Here is a 13,871-nt window from a genome sequence, read left to right on the forward strand (position 1 = left end):
AGCCGTACAAATGATGTCAAACAGTTTAATGTGTTTTTTTGTTTTTTTTGCAGCATCACATTATTTATAATTTACAAAAGCCGTCATCAAGTCCACTTGTAACAAAGGTTTCACTGCGTACTGTGCTTCCACGTCTCAGTTCTCACAAACTACATGAAAAGGCTTTTTCACACGTGCATTGTGATATTTTTTTTTTCCTTTTTATACATAGATACAAATAATAAACATTACATAGCAATGAATAAAAGATCCAACTCAAACCATGGTTCGTCGTTAAGAAGTGTCAGTGTTCGGTTTACGTCTCGGATTCACACGGCGGATCAAAACGGCGCGCCGTCTTCTACGCACTCCCATATCAAAGTTTCACATTTTTTATGTTTTCTCTTCAACAACGAGGTTAACGCAACAGGAGGTGATTCATCTGGCTCCACATACCGAAGTTTGTTTCTGCTGCGAGAGAGAAAAAAAAAAGCCCAACAGGAAGTCACATTTATGAGATTCAAAGTTATAATTGTAAGATCCGACGTCAATTTCGACTTCGAACGCAAATGTTTTTTTGTCAATGTCGACTTTTAAAGTCGTGGTGAGATTCAAACTCGGAACGATGAGATGGAAAGTTACGCTTCGTCACTTTACAAGTCAAAATTACAATTTTGCATTTCAAGATCACGACTCAGAAAGTCATGACTGAATCGCAATCGTGACTTCCTGTTGGGCTTTTATTTTTCTCCCCCATTCATGGCGGAAACGGATTTCAAAAAGAGAAACTGGAGAAAAAAATTAAATATAATTCTGGCATTTCATCTTCTGCTCACAGAAACGCCCCCCGACCCCTCTACATCTCTCCCTCCTTTCCTGTCTGTAAATAAATTCAGTAAACAGTCACTCTGTAACAGAAAGCAATCCAATCAACCGGAAACAAGCAGTGCGACCCCTTCAAGTCCAGTCCGGAAAATCAAACAGGTTCACACACTTGGACAAACTAGCTTAAGACGACTCGAAACGAGCCGATTGCACTACAGCAGGTGTTGCTGACATCAGGCGATGAGGCAACTAGAAGCCACTGGACTCACTGAAGCGATAACTGGTTACTAGCTCTGTTGATAACGTCATTTGCAAAGATGTGCTGGATTTACAATACAAGGTCACTGTAGTCGCTTACCTGAACTAGCTAACGGTTAGTGAGCTAAACTTGCAGAACTGAAGCTGAGAAAAATAATAATAATAAAATCACAACAAGGACTGCTCTGAATGGGAAAAAATAGAGTCTAGACTGTCGCAGCACACGGAGCGTTTCAGAGTAAATAGGCTAGTTACTGAAATGAAGGTTTTGACCACGAATGACTGGGGTTCATTCTGAAAGTTCAGAAGGTGTCTGTGGTTTTAACAAAGCCAGGGGAGGCATTTCCATCTTTACTCCAGAGGAAAGATGAAACCGGGCTTTCAGCCGAATCCTGGAGGTTTAGGGTAAAATCAGTAAGTGAGTAAGTGCAGGACGCGTTGATGGCAGATTAATGATGATGATGATGATGATGTTTAAGCCACATCCAGGACTCCGGCGGCCACCAGCTGCCTGGAGAGCCAGTCCAGCCCCTCGTGGAGCCCCATCCCGCTGCGGGCGTCGCAGCCCTGGATGTGCCAGCTCCTCCCGCAGCACAGCTTGTGCAGGCTGAGCAGCTCCGTCATCTCCTCCACCGACACGGCGCCCGGGACGTCCTGCGAAGGCGAGCGGCGCCAAAATAAGTGAAGGGCTCGTTTCCAGGCCGGGAGAGGGTAAAGTTGAAAGCAACCATAATAAAAACTTTTCCATCGTTACCTGTTTGTTTGCGAAGATGAGCAACAAGGCGTCCCGCAGCTCCTTCTCCGTCAGCAGTTTGGCCAGCTCGCTGTGCGCCTCCATCAGTCGGTCTCGGTGGCAGCTGTCGATCACGAACACTACCGCTGTGCGAACAAACGGCGGCTTTCACAAACTCAGACTCAAGGTTTTTTTTAAGAACTCTTTTGTGACCATTATGAACAAACGCAAGCTTTCACAAACTCAGACTCAAGGTTTTTTTTAAGAACTCTTTTGTGACCATTATGAAGAAATCTTAAGGCGTCTATCACGACAGAAATGTACAAAAGAAAACTGCAGCAGCACGGAGATAGAGGCAAAAATACACCTGCATGTAGGACCATTGTAGATTAAAACAATCTTTTTGATAAAGCTCAGAAATTAGCAAAAAAGAAAAGGCTGAAAAAGTTGTAAATTTGTAAGAAAAACTTCAAAGTTTGCAATTAATTTCACATATTTTCAAGACAGAAAAAAAAGTTTTGGAGCTAGTTGAAAGTTGAAAATTAGACATATATGTATGATTTAGGTGGAGTTTTAATACTGTCCTTTAGGTTTATTTTCTATTCCCACTTGATAGTAATTTTTTTTTCTTTCTAAATACTCAACCTGAACATACCTTGAGTGTTCAGATAATAGTGTTTCCAGAGAGGTCTCAGTTTATGTTTTCCTCCCACGTCCCAGATCGTAAACTTCAAGTTTTTATATTCTACTGTCTCCACATTGAAACCTGGGAGAAACAGGAAGGAGAAACATCTTTGATTTATGTGTTAATCGCTGATATTGCAGCATGTTTTTAACAAGAGGCCGTACCGATGGTCGGGATGGGCTGCATGAACTCATCCTGCTTCAGCTTAAAAAGGATGGTGGTCTTTCCCGCTCCGTCCAGCCCCAGAGTCACGACTCGGATCTCCATCTTTGGTCCGATGTGGACTCTATTGTCCTGGGAGGAGGACAACGTCCGTCAGCCGTCTGGTGCTTGTTTTTGTTTTGTTTTGTTTTAAGTGTCTGTAGGTGGGGACAGTGGGTACCTTAGTGAAGGTGACGGGGATGCCGGCGTCCAGCTGGACGTGATCAGCCAGCTCTGTGAACTGGTGCTGCTGCTTCTGAAGAGTCTCCAGCAGACAGTTGATCTCCTGCTTCGCCAGCACCACTCGGCAGTCGTCCTGCGGTGGGAAATGATGTGATGTGATGTGTCTGAATCCGTCTGATTGTTCGTTTGTGTTTGCTTTAAAAAAAAAAAAAAAAAAAAGGTTCCTGACCTGCTGGAGGGTTTTCTCGCAGTGCAGGCAGGCAGTGGAGACCTGAGACAGCAGGATGGTCATGTCCTCCTGCTGCTGCCTCAGCCAGATGAGCCTCTCCCTGACGTGAGCGTCCACCACGCTCAGGGCCATCTCCTCCTGCCGACACAGCGTCTCGTGGAGGTCGGCGAAGTACGCCCGGACGCAGGAGCGCGCGCTTTCCGCCGTACCAGGGACCTCCCGGGATAAAAATTAAAATAAAATCAAATAAAAAAAAAAGTTTTAAAAGCAAAACATTTGCAGGAAAAAGCGCCATAATTCAGGTGGAAGACATTCGCCTTACGTGTTCCGTGTGCGCCATGCCGACGCCGTCCTCTACTATCTGCTCCCCGCCCTCGATCTGCTGCACGATGCCCACCAGCTTCCTGGAGTACTCGGACACCTCGTCTGTGAACGTTCGGATGCAGTGGGCCATGTCCAGGATGGACGCACGGATCTGGTTGGCTTCCGTTTCCAGAAGCGCGTGCTGCACAGAACGTGAAGCCGTACCTTTTCACGAGTTGTCAGACGAGGAGCAGCTGTAAATATCAACGCTGACGCCTTGCCACAGATTCTTGTTTGGGTTTAGGTCTGGCTTTTGATTGGCCATGCCAATTGTTTTATTTTTAGCTGTTAAAAAGCAGTGGAGGGCAGTGCTAACTAAAGAGTTAGCTGTGCTAACCCTAGAGCACTAATTGTATGTAATATACCTCTATTAACATGGTGTATGCAGAAGCTAATGCTAAAGCGCTAACTTCTACATATTGATATCCCGTCATAGTATGTTGCCTTCAACACGATCAAATCTGTTATTTTTGTTCCAGTTTCTTCTTTTAAATATAATTTCAAAAGAGCTGGGTAAACAATCTTCACCCCCTTCAAAATAAGAGCATGGATATAATTGGCTAACTACTTGAAGAAATGCTAACAGTTCATAACCAAAACGTTCAACACAGATGTCGAACTTTATTCCAACTGAAGGTTTACAAAGCAACCAAGTAAATTAATTCAGGGGAAACTAAGTGTGCTAAAAAGCTCAAAGTTAGCAAAACGCTAAACAAAAAAAAATAAAAATTTGCTCCGCTAATAGTGAACTAGCACAAGAGTGCCCACCAATGCCAGTTTGTCTGACTGTTGTGGAACGATTTCTAAAAGCATTCAGGCATAATTTTTCTTCATCAGTGGAGTCTTTAGTTAAGTAAAACATTCACTGATTTCTTTAAAATAATACTGATATCTAGTCTGATGTTTTTGTGTAGCCCTCAGACAAACTTTTCTAATAATTCCTGTGTCTGAAATGAAGCTGAGCGAGATAAATGTTTTCAGGAGTTAGCAAAAGAGCTAAGCTAAAAATTAGCTCATTAGCAGAAATGTGCAAACCAACGTAAAAAAAAAAAAAAAGTTTTGAAAAGCATCAAAATACAAGACATGTTTGTCTTTCACTTAATAAAAAACACCAACGTCTGCGGGCGCAGCCTGACCTTGTGTCCTTGGTGCTTGCCGTATTCCTTGCAAACGCAGCACATGAGAGGCCCCGACTGACAGGCCTCCTCCAGGCAGACGAACTCGATGGCGTGGACTTGGTGCTGCGGACACAGCATCTTCTCGTGAGGCTTGTCGGCCAGCGGCACCCGGCGGTGTTTGGCCAGCGTGCGGGTGGAGTGGGTGAGCTGGGAGCACTCGGCGCACAGGTGCGTGGCGCACACCGTGCAGTACATGGACGCTGTGTGGCTCTCGTCCTCGTCGCAACGGATTATACACTGAGGAACGGGAGAGAGAAGATGATTGGATTTTGTATTTTTTTTTTTTTCTTTAAAATGCGTGGAGGTTTTTCCGCCTTACTTCTCCCATGCCTTTCAGAGCGTCCTCGGCCAGGCCGGCCTGGTTGCTCGCTCCATTCTGGAGGCGCTCCAAGAGTTCCAGCAGAGCAAAGTTCTTCTTTAGACCCCAAACTCCAGAGTCCCCTACACAGACAGACAGACAGACAGACTGACTGAGTGAGTAAAAGATTTTTACAGCAAACTGGAAGAAACGGAGAGAGAGGGTGTGAACTGTCCAATAGATTCTGGACTAGTAAGCTTCATTTCTGGAAACTAATTTGTGACCCCAACGGTTGTAGAGGCAGAAGCACTGAAAGAGAACCAGCCGGACAAGTTGGGCCACATTAAGGTGCGACTTCAATCACGACTGTACAAGCTGAATTTTATTTGTCCCTTTTGGAAGAAAAGAACAATTTACCTACCAGTATCATAGTGTTCATGTTTTGGTTACTCAACCAGTGTTCAAGGGTCTGGTGCAGATCTGGATGGTAAATACTTACGTTTACTTAGTCAAATTTCGTTTTAGGAGAATTATTACAACACTGTACTTTTTACTTTTCCTAGAGTTATTTTATAATGCAGTATGGCCACTCTTTCTTGAGGAAAAATATCTGGATACTTTACCAACTAAGAGCAACTTCACTCAATGAAGTTCCAACAATTCAGCATCACAGAGCTGCAGTTTTTGTTAAAGTTTGATAGGTTTTATATTAAAAGTAATTGATTTGGAAAATATTTTTGTTTTGCCTCATTTGGTTGTTTATATGCATCATTTCCATTTATATTTCAGTCCATCTGGTGATGTAATTTAGTAATATTAAATGATTGATGGATTGATCAAGCAGCCGTTTTACAAAATACTTTTCTACTTTAACTCGAGGTATATTTTTTATTAATGTTTAGTCTTTTTCCTTTCTACCCGTCTTTGTTAGCCTGACAGTCTTTTAAGCTTTTTCCTCTGTCTAAAGTTTGGCTTTTGATTGCTTTGGTTTTTGACCTTTTGGTGCCTTTTGGTTGGTTTCTTCCCTTGTAAAGCACTTTGTGCACCCTGTGCTGTTGTAAACATGCTATATGAATAAATTTGACTTGGCCTCGATTTGTTGAATGGATACTTTTTGAGTGCCAATTTTTGGGCACTCTGCCCACTTCCAGGCTGGTGAATCCCACTGCATTTTACTGTATGCAATTCAAAACAAACTAAAACTTTTTGCATCAAAATCCAAAAAAAATATTCAGTTTACTTCAATATAAACAGTCTGTATGGTTGAGGTTTTCTTTATAACCCCCGTATGGTGTCTAAGTCTGTGGAACCAATTCTCTCTTTGTATTCTAACTTTTAATTAAAACATGAAGATGAAAACTGTTTGTTTTTCAAATTTGGACTTGTGAGTGTTGGGTCATTTTCTGTTAATATAATTCTGAGGGGAAAAATTGATCACCATCCACCATTGGTGCAACGGTCAGATACACATCTCTAGACGTTGTTTTCAATTTCACCTAGCACAAAAATAATTAATGGTAATAAATACCTTTTTCATTAATATTTTAAATTTCCTGAACATGACTTTGTACTTTGTGTCAATCAGTTACGCACAGGCCCATTAAGATATACTGAAGTTTGTGGTTGACACATAACAAAATGTTAGAAAAAAAAAAAAAGTCAAGGAGCTCCGTAGTAAATGAAACTATTCTCCCCCTTTTAGTCTTGCTATTTAACTTTTCCAGAAAGTCTGCATCAGTGCTCAGCATGTAGCAGCTCCCGGTGCCTCACCCAGCTCTGTGACCTGTCTGTCGAAGGGGCAGCGGACCGCTCTGCCATGCAGCGGCAACCGGGTGAGACAGTCATGGCACACCGTGTGACCGCAGAGCAGCAGGCGTGGGACCTTGTCTCCTTGGAGGGAGAAGACGTCCTCACACACGCCACACTCCAACACCTGCGACAGACGAAGCAAAAATGAACTGCCCGTCCTCTGAAGCTTTGACAACTGCAAAGAGAGGGCGATTAATTTGACCCAAAGCGGAAGGATGCTTTCAAGGAATGCAGTTATGAAGTGTGAATCCGAAGGGGAAAGTTGCAATTAACTTTAATCCTCTGTTCTTTTTTTTCTGTTAGCTTCATGCAAATGCAAAGCAAAGCGCAGCTTTTCTATAACACGTGAACTTGTGATTGCTGAGCTTTATTTTCAAACAGCTGCAGTGCTCCTGAACCAGTGCAAACGCCGACTAGCGACTGGCACACGGAGCTCTATTAGCATGCAGCAACGCTTCCCAACAACACCTGCCCGCCTTACATTCTACACACATCTTCAAGAAACAACCAGAAAGCAACCCTTTTATGATAGATAAATAAATAAATAAATACATATGCATACGCAGTTCCTATAAGAGCTAGATTGCTCTTTAGCATCCGTTGCCAACAACGCCAACGCAGCAGCCTTAGCTCCTCATTAACATCAAAACTAGCCGATGAAACCCCGCACAGCGACCCGAGTCTGGCTGTTAATGTCCAGTGACATTATTCCAACCTTCACGGCGCCTCCATTCGCTCCCCTCCCGTGCCGGAGACAGGACTCCATCGTCGCAACAGCGCCCTGCTTGTTTATCCCTGCTGCAGCGGCGGCCATTCTCGGATGACAGCAGAGAGGACAGCCCCCCGAGCACTTCCGCTTTCGTCTGCTAGGACTTGATAGCATCTGCAGCTACCCTGCGTAAACTTCATAATTTGAAAATTTCCACATTTTATCAGGTCAACGCCATAAAATGCAACGTATTTTAGCGGGTCTTTATGTGATAGACCGACACAAAGTAGCGCATAATTGTGAAATGTAAAAAGAAATATGAAACAGTGTGATAAACAAAGCAACTATATACGCTTATTTATCTTTTTTTATTTAACGTGCTGCCAGGCGGCGTTGTAGCTTACATATTACTGTTCAAGGCAGGTACGCTAACTATAACAAATAGACGCTACAGCTAAGTTTGCATAAACTAACGAGCTCTAACCAGGTCTAAGCGCTTCTGACTACATATCCCGTCATCCCACGCGGCACTATTTTGCATCAGTGACGCATTTTGGGCGCGTCTTGTTTCGTCAACTGATTCTGTATGCCGTTACAATCGGTAAACTACTCCTTTCATGACAACAATAAGCCTATTGAATGAAGCATTGTGATTTGGTATGTTTGTTAATTTAACGTGTTGTTGTCGTCCTCTATGAGTTAATATCTAAAAAAATAGGAAGACGAATGTGCCATGGTTTTATATTGGGCGGGAGAAACACTTTCTGATTCAGTTGTTATTGTTATCGCCAATAATTCAGGTTTCCACCAGTGATGTCTCAGCAGGCCCAGCAGACGGGGGCCACGGCCCCTGACTCTCCCGTGATGGTCGTCACAAGTAACGTGCAGAAATATGCCATAAAGAAGAAGAAGGTCCTCAGTGCTGAAGAGAGTGAACTCTTTGAATTGACCCAAGCTGCAGGGATCACAGTGGATCAGGAAGTGTTCAAGTGAGTGTCCCAAATCGGCAGAAATGTAAAGTTTTTTGTTTGGCCAGTGGAGAAGTGAACTGACTTGTCGTCGCCCGACCAGGATTATCGCGGACCTGCTGAAGATGAACGTGGCCCCTCAAGCAGTTTTCCAGACGCTGAAGGCGATGTGTGCGGGCCTGAGAGTCCCTGAAAGCTCCGCAGAGTCCTCGCACACAGCCAGCACGACCGCAGCGCCTCCAGAGGTCAAAGGTCAGTTTGTTTGTTAAAGTTAGGACGGACAAGGAAGGAACAGCTGTCTTAAGACTTAAACTAAAATACCTCAAAGGACCGGTTTAGATAAACATTACTTTATAGGAGTATTGATGGCCCAGGAACTGTGTCACAACTAGTCACCTTACAACCACCGAGACTTTAAATGTCTGAAGAAGTTTGCTTTTAGAATTTTCCACGTTCAGATAAATATGGAAAACAGTTTTTTTTTTCTAAACACAGATTGAATTACAGATTTATTTGATAACTCTACACCAGTACAACACACTCAGACACACCAATATCTTCACAAGCCTGGTCAAACATGTAAAAACGACACAACTTTCATTTGTTCATTCAGTGCAATTAGACGTCCCTCACAGCACAGAGTGTGGAATTAAACTGAATAGATCTGCCCTAATGGATCAAGACCAATACAGATATTAACATCGGATCAGTGCATCTCAACGGAGAGAGCCGAAAAATAAATTCCGTTTGCTGCTTCATACCTCAGCAGTGCCTTGGTAACGTGGTAATGCCCAGCAAATATAAATGCTGTTGTTATTATTACTAGTTTCCTCCCACAATCTTTTCTTTGCTCTTAACTTTCTGTTTCAGATCTGTAAAACACACACGTTGCTTAAGTTATTGTTCAGTTCAAACTCACACCAATTCCTCCCTGTTTTCTTCACCGATTAGGGCTTTCCAGCTATATGGGGGTGAAATGAAGACCAAGCATAGCCTCTGTGTTTGCCACTGTTCCTTCAGATTTCCTTTCTGTTCTGCACAAATTGTTTCTTTTCTTTCTGTGCCTCCTGCTTTCTGAAGAGGAAGAATCTCTGGTCTCTGGGAAAAGCCCCAAGCCCGCCGCAGCCCACCATTCAGCGTCAGCCCCCAGATCCGCAAGGGTCAACACTAAGATTGCAGTCTACGGCCCCCAAGATGCTAGCTCAGCTCACTCTCAAGGTCCCCTCTCCTTCACTTCCATCTGGGTTTTTTTCTCACAAATAGCAGTTCTCGTCATATTTACAATACAAAACCAGAGACTTCCTCACCCCATTGATTGTTTTGAATGGAAACAGTTTTGTGTGCATGTGTGTGTGTTTGTGCGCGCGAGCATGTATAAACTAGAACGTCCGTGACTGTTTTCGTATTCACCATGCCATTTATTTTGTTTTGTTTTCAAAGAGGCTGAAATGTATGAAGAAACAGTTAAAAATGGAGATTAATTTAGATTTACAAAAGCATAAATTCCCTAAAATAACTTGAAAACAGGTTGTTGAAAGCGCAACAACGCTAACGCAGTTATGCTAACGCAGTTATGCTAAAGCAGTTATGCTAACGCAGTTATGCTAGCTCATAAATGTTTTTATGCTAACATTTGCATGTTAGCATAAAAATAACATGCCAACTTGACATTTAAAAATATTATGCCAACTTTTCTTATGCTAAAACATTTGTTGGTAAATATTTTATGTTAGCATAAAAAAAGTTGAAGAAAAAATGGGGGAGAGAAACTGTTTTTATTTATCACCTTTTATCAGATTAAGCAAAGCCAGTTAGAAATTATACATCTGGAAAATAAAAAATTATTTTCATAAATTGAATCTGGATTTTTTCAAAGATATACGAAGACTCTGTATATTTTGGATTCATTTAACATTAATCAAAATTTGGCAACATGTGCCTCATCTCACTCCATCGTTGCCTTCCCTGACTCCATAAGTGCCGTGCTGCTTGGAACCAGAGATCAGAAAATCATCTTCATTTTATTTTACCCTCTAATTTGTTTGTTTGATTGGTTATGTTTTTGTTTTTTTCAATCAGTGCGCAATAAACCCGGAGCAAGCCAGAGTGAGAAGAGTCGAGAGAACTCCAGCCAGAAGGTGCAGCGGCAGCCAAGCGCCACCAGAGGGCAGAAGACCAAGAGCTCAGGCAGCAGTAGCTCTTCGTCACAAATAAACTCCTCATGAGAGGCTCTTCAGTGTGGGACCTTATGTAAATATGTAGGCTTTGTTTCATATAAATTATTTGTTTTACTCTGTCACTGTTTACGTTTCAAATGGTTAGAATTATTTGCTCTTTGTTTTGGTGTTTTATGTCCATTTGGCTTGTCAACAACAAAAGAAATGTTACTTTTTCATCTTGACCTTCATTTTGACAAATAATACTCAACATTTAAAACCGCCCTTCCTCTTTAGTGAGTGTGCTTTCAGCACAAGGGATGATGGATTGCTTTGCAAACAAAAAGTATCTCCTTATCCGTCCATTAATATAGTTGTTGCTTGACAAATGGAGCTTTTACCTTAAGTGACGTACTAATGGTAATGTCAAATATTTACGTTTTTTTATTTTAAAAACCCAAATGTGTGCATGTTTTTATATCATTAAACTCAAATAAAAATCTGATTAACTTGCCGTGTTTGTTTTGTTTTTTTAATGATTTCAACCAAATGAACCCTTTTGTCAGTTTGACAGATCTCAACACAGTAGTTCACTTTCCTCTTAATTCTGCTGCAATAATTTAACGCAATGTGTTGAATATTCATGGTGAAGTCGTACACTAACTTTGCTGAATAAGCAGATTTTCCTGTGATTGCCCTTTAAAGCAGTGGTCCCCAACCACCGGGCCTGTACCGGTCCGTGGACCAATTGGTACCGGGCCGCGCAAAAAATAATGAAATGTCCGTTCTATGTATTGAGTCTGGAGGAGCTTTTATTTTGAAAATCCTAAACCAGATGCTGTCGGTTACGTCTTGCGCCAACATGCCGCAGAATGAGTAAGAAACAAAGCACGCAATCTGTATCTTATTTTGAAGGCCTGTGTGAACGTTACCATAGCGACCAGAGTCAGAGAGCGTTGTGGGCCGATTTTCCAAACCTCTGTGACCACAGAGCCGATAAAAGTCCAACAGGTTCGATTGGTTCGAGTGTCCAGCCACACGGCAGGAGCAACACACCACACAAGAACCGATTCCTGAAGAAAATCCCATAGAATCCCCAACATACCATACATGAATTTAGACTAATCAAACAGTAGTGATAGTTTGTGGACTCATTTTAGGCGATAAAAGACGTAACAAAAAGAAAAGGCGTTGGATAAATGACGGTGTGAGCTGCTGCATTAAACACTTGACGGGTTTTGTGCGAAATTCTGTTCCCCTGTGAAAATCTGTTCCCTGTCGGAAGCGCGGATCTGACCATTTTCACGGCTCTTCTGATGGATTTTTCAGTAAAAACAACTCATATAATCATGTCAAGGTTGTAACATTCAGTTTAATCGGCAGCTGTTGTTTACAAAATTGTAAAATAAATAAATAAACAAGCTCTTTTTACGCTGTTTTGTGTTATTTTAAACGCCAAGAGAATCGGTCTTTTTCCAACTTTTGTCATTTCAGATTGACAGAAATAAAGGTCAGTCACCAAACACAGTTTTCCAACACGTAGTGTGTATTTATAATTTTTCATTGCTGATATTAGAGAACGGTAGCTGGCTGATAGCAGGACACAAAATTAAGACTTCCTGAAAGATGAGAGTGTAGACTTTCTCTTAAATCCTGTTCTAATGTAAAATATGACAGATTACTGGATTAAGGAAATTTCAAGTATACTACATGCTATCACACATAACAATTTTTGACAATCTGGAAACAGTTGCTCTTTATTTCCCAAACTTATGGGAGGAGGAGAGAATGGATATTTCAGCTGCCAGAAATAATCCGTTCCCGTTCCATAACATGGAAACAAATTCATTCTCCAGAAGGTCTTTAACTGTGTTTATTCCTCTCTTCATCAACAACGAATCCTGTGGATTTGGTGACATTTGATTATTATTTGTCAAAGTTAAAGGAGGGGAACCAAATATTTTAACCACCTGATATAATCCGTTCCCACTCTATAACATGGGAATAAATTAATTTACCAGTAAGTCTTCAAAAATTTGCTCTTCATTTCACAAAGGTAAGGAGCCTGGGGATTTAAACTATATTTCATAGCTACCTTACATTAAAGTCCTGTAAGGATAAAAATCAAATGTAGCTTTCAAAATGTAATTTATTAACCATTATACAACATACAGTACAGACCAAAAGTCTGGACACACTTTCTAATTGAATTCAATGAGAAGGTGTGTCCAAACTTTTGGTCTGTACTGTATATAAACCAAGACACCACAGCAAAATCAGGAACCTAAAGCAAACACTGGTACACAAATTTTCTGTTTTATTTATTTTTCTGCAGGTTGATGCTGCTGTCCAGCTGCTACTGAAGCTGAAAATGGACTACAAACAGATGACTGGTCAGGACTACAAAGCAAGTTGTCCACCGTCGGTGAACGATGCTGCGTCGAAGAGTAGTTTTGGTCTAGTTTATTGTGCAAACAACTTAGTACACTTAAGATATGACACAACTAACTTATGAGTAACTTTTCAGGAAGATATAAGAGCTTGTTTTAAGTCAGTGATTCCTTAATATTGATGAAAAAATACTAGTTCCATTGACAGATTATTTAACTTATAACTGGGGAAAAATGTTTTGTTTTAAGCATTATATTCTGTCAATGGAACTAATAATTCTTCAGCAATTTTAAGGAATTATTTACTCAAACAAGCTTCTATATCTTGCTTAAAAGTTGCTTATTAGTCAGTTCTTGTCTTATTTTAAGTGCACTAAGATATTTTCACTAGAAACTGTACAAAAAAAAATGCTTGGTAAAATTTTGCCGTCAAAATTCAACTTTACTGATCCCAAAGGGAAATTAAATGTTGTTGTAACTCATATAGTTTTGGTTAATGATAACATTACCCAAACCACGAATCTCAGTAATCACCATTGGCCAGAAAGAGAGTCAGAATTGGTGGCTTCCTTGGCATCATCTGGGTCAACAGGCCCGCCCGTTTCCCCTTTTTCTGTTTTCGGGCACAATGTTTCCTTTTGACCGTTGGCACCCTGCTGTGCCAGTTCATTGTCCTCAAGAGCCGCTGTCTCCTAAGTGCGTATTTCAGTCTTGGTGATAAATTACCAGCTCAACTGTCTCCAATAGCCATCAGCTAAGGCGAGTTGCATTCAGCCATAAAGTTTGTTTTGATTCAAACTTCAGCATTTTTCTAGTTGTTCTGCTGAGGTTGTGACATCATTTGTGACATCACGCGAATTGATGTCACAAAGAGTGATGCACTTTGTGGACCATATCAAAAAGCTGC

At 41.4% G+C, this 13,871-nt stretch overlaps 2 protein-coding genes across 6 annotated transcripts; one reads left to right on the forward strand and one right to left on the reverse strand.

Annotated features, from left to right (window-relative positions):
- Positions 1-11: 11 nt before the first annotated feature.
- Positions 12-7,624, reverse strand: trim23 (tripartite motif containing 23). Its single transcript, XM_044144461.1, has 11 exons — positions 7,457-7,624; positions 6,703-6,865; positions 4,954-5,075; positions 4,593-4,871; positions 3,416-3,598; positions 3,094-3,309; positions 2,863-2,997; positions 2,645-2,774; positions 2,451-2,561; positions 1,817-1,941; positions 12-1,716 (listed from the first exon to the last, which is right to left on the reverse strand). The coding sequence occupies exons 1-11, from the start codon at positions 7,622-7,624 to the stop codon at positions 1,537-1,539; spliced, it is 1,812 nt and encodes a 603-aa protein (XP_044000396.1). The 3' UTR covers positions 12-1,536.
- On the forward strand, positions 7,560-11,088 carry mzt2b (mitotic spindle organizing protein 2B). Of its 5 annotated transcripts, none has more exons than XM_044144466.1 (5): positions 7,592-7,677; positions 8,251-8,439; positions 8,522-8,670; positions 9,499-9,636; positions 10,498-11,088. In XM_044144466.1, exons 2-5 carry the CDS (start codon positions 8,264-8,266, stop codon positions 10,641-10,643), a joined length of 609 nt encoding a protein of 202 aa, XP_044000401.1. In that variant the 5' UTR covers positions 7,592-7,677; positions 8,251-8,263; the 3' UTR covers positions 10,644-11,088. The 5 variants fall into 5 exon arrangements, with proteins under 5 accessions (XP_044000403.1, XP_044000401.1, XP_044000400.1 ...); XM_044144465.1 differs by lacking the exon at positions 7,592-7,677 and adding an exon at positions 7,879-8,051; XM_044144464.1 differs by lacking the exon at positions 7,592-7,677 and adding an exon at positions 7,889-8,107.
- Positions 11,089-13,871: the final 2,783 nt, after the last annotated feature.

The sequence above is a fragment of the Gambusia affinis genome, linkage group LG17, assembly GCF_019740435.1.
Source record: "Gambusia affinis linkage group LG17, SWU_Gaff_1.0, whole genome shotgun sequence".
NCBI lineage: Eukaryota > Metazoa > Chordata > Actinopteri > Cyprinodontiformes > Poeciliidae > Gambusia > Gambusia affinis.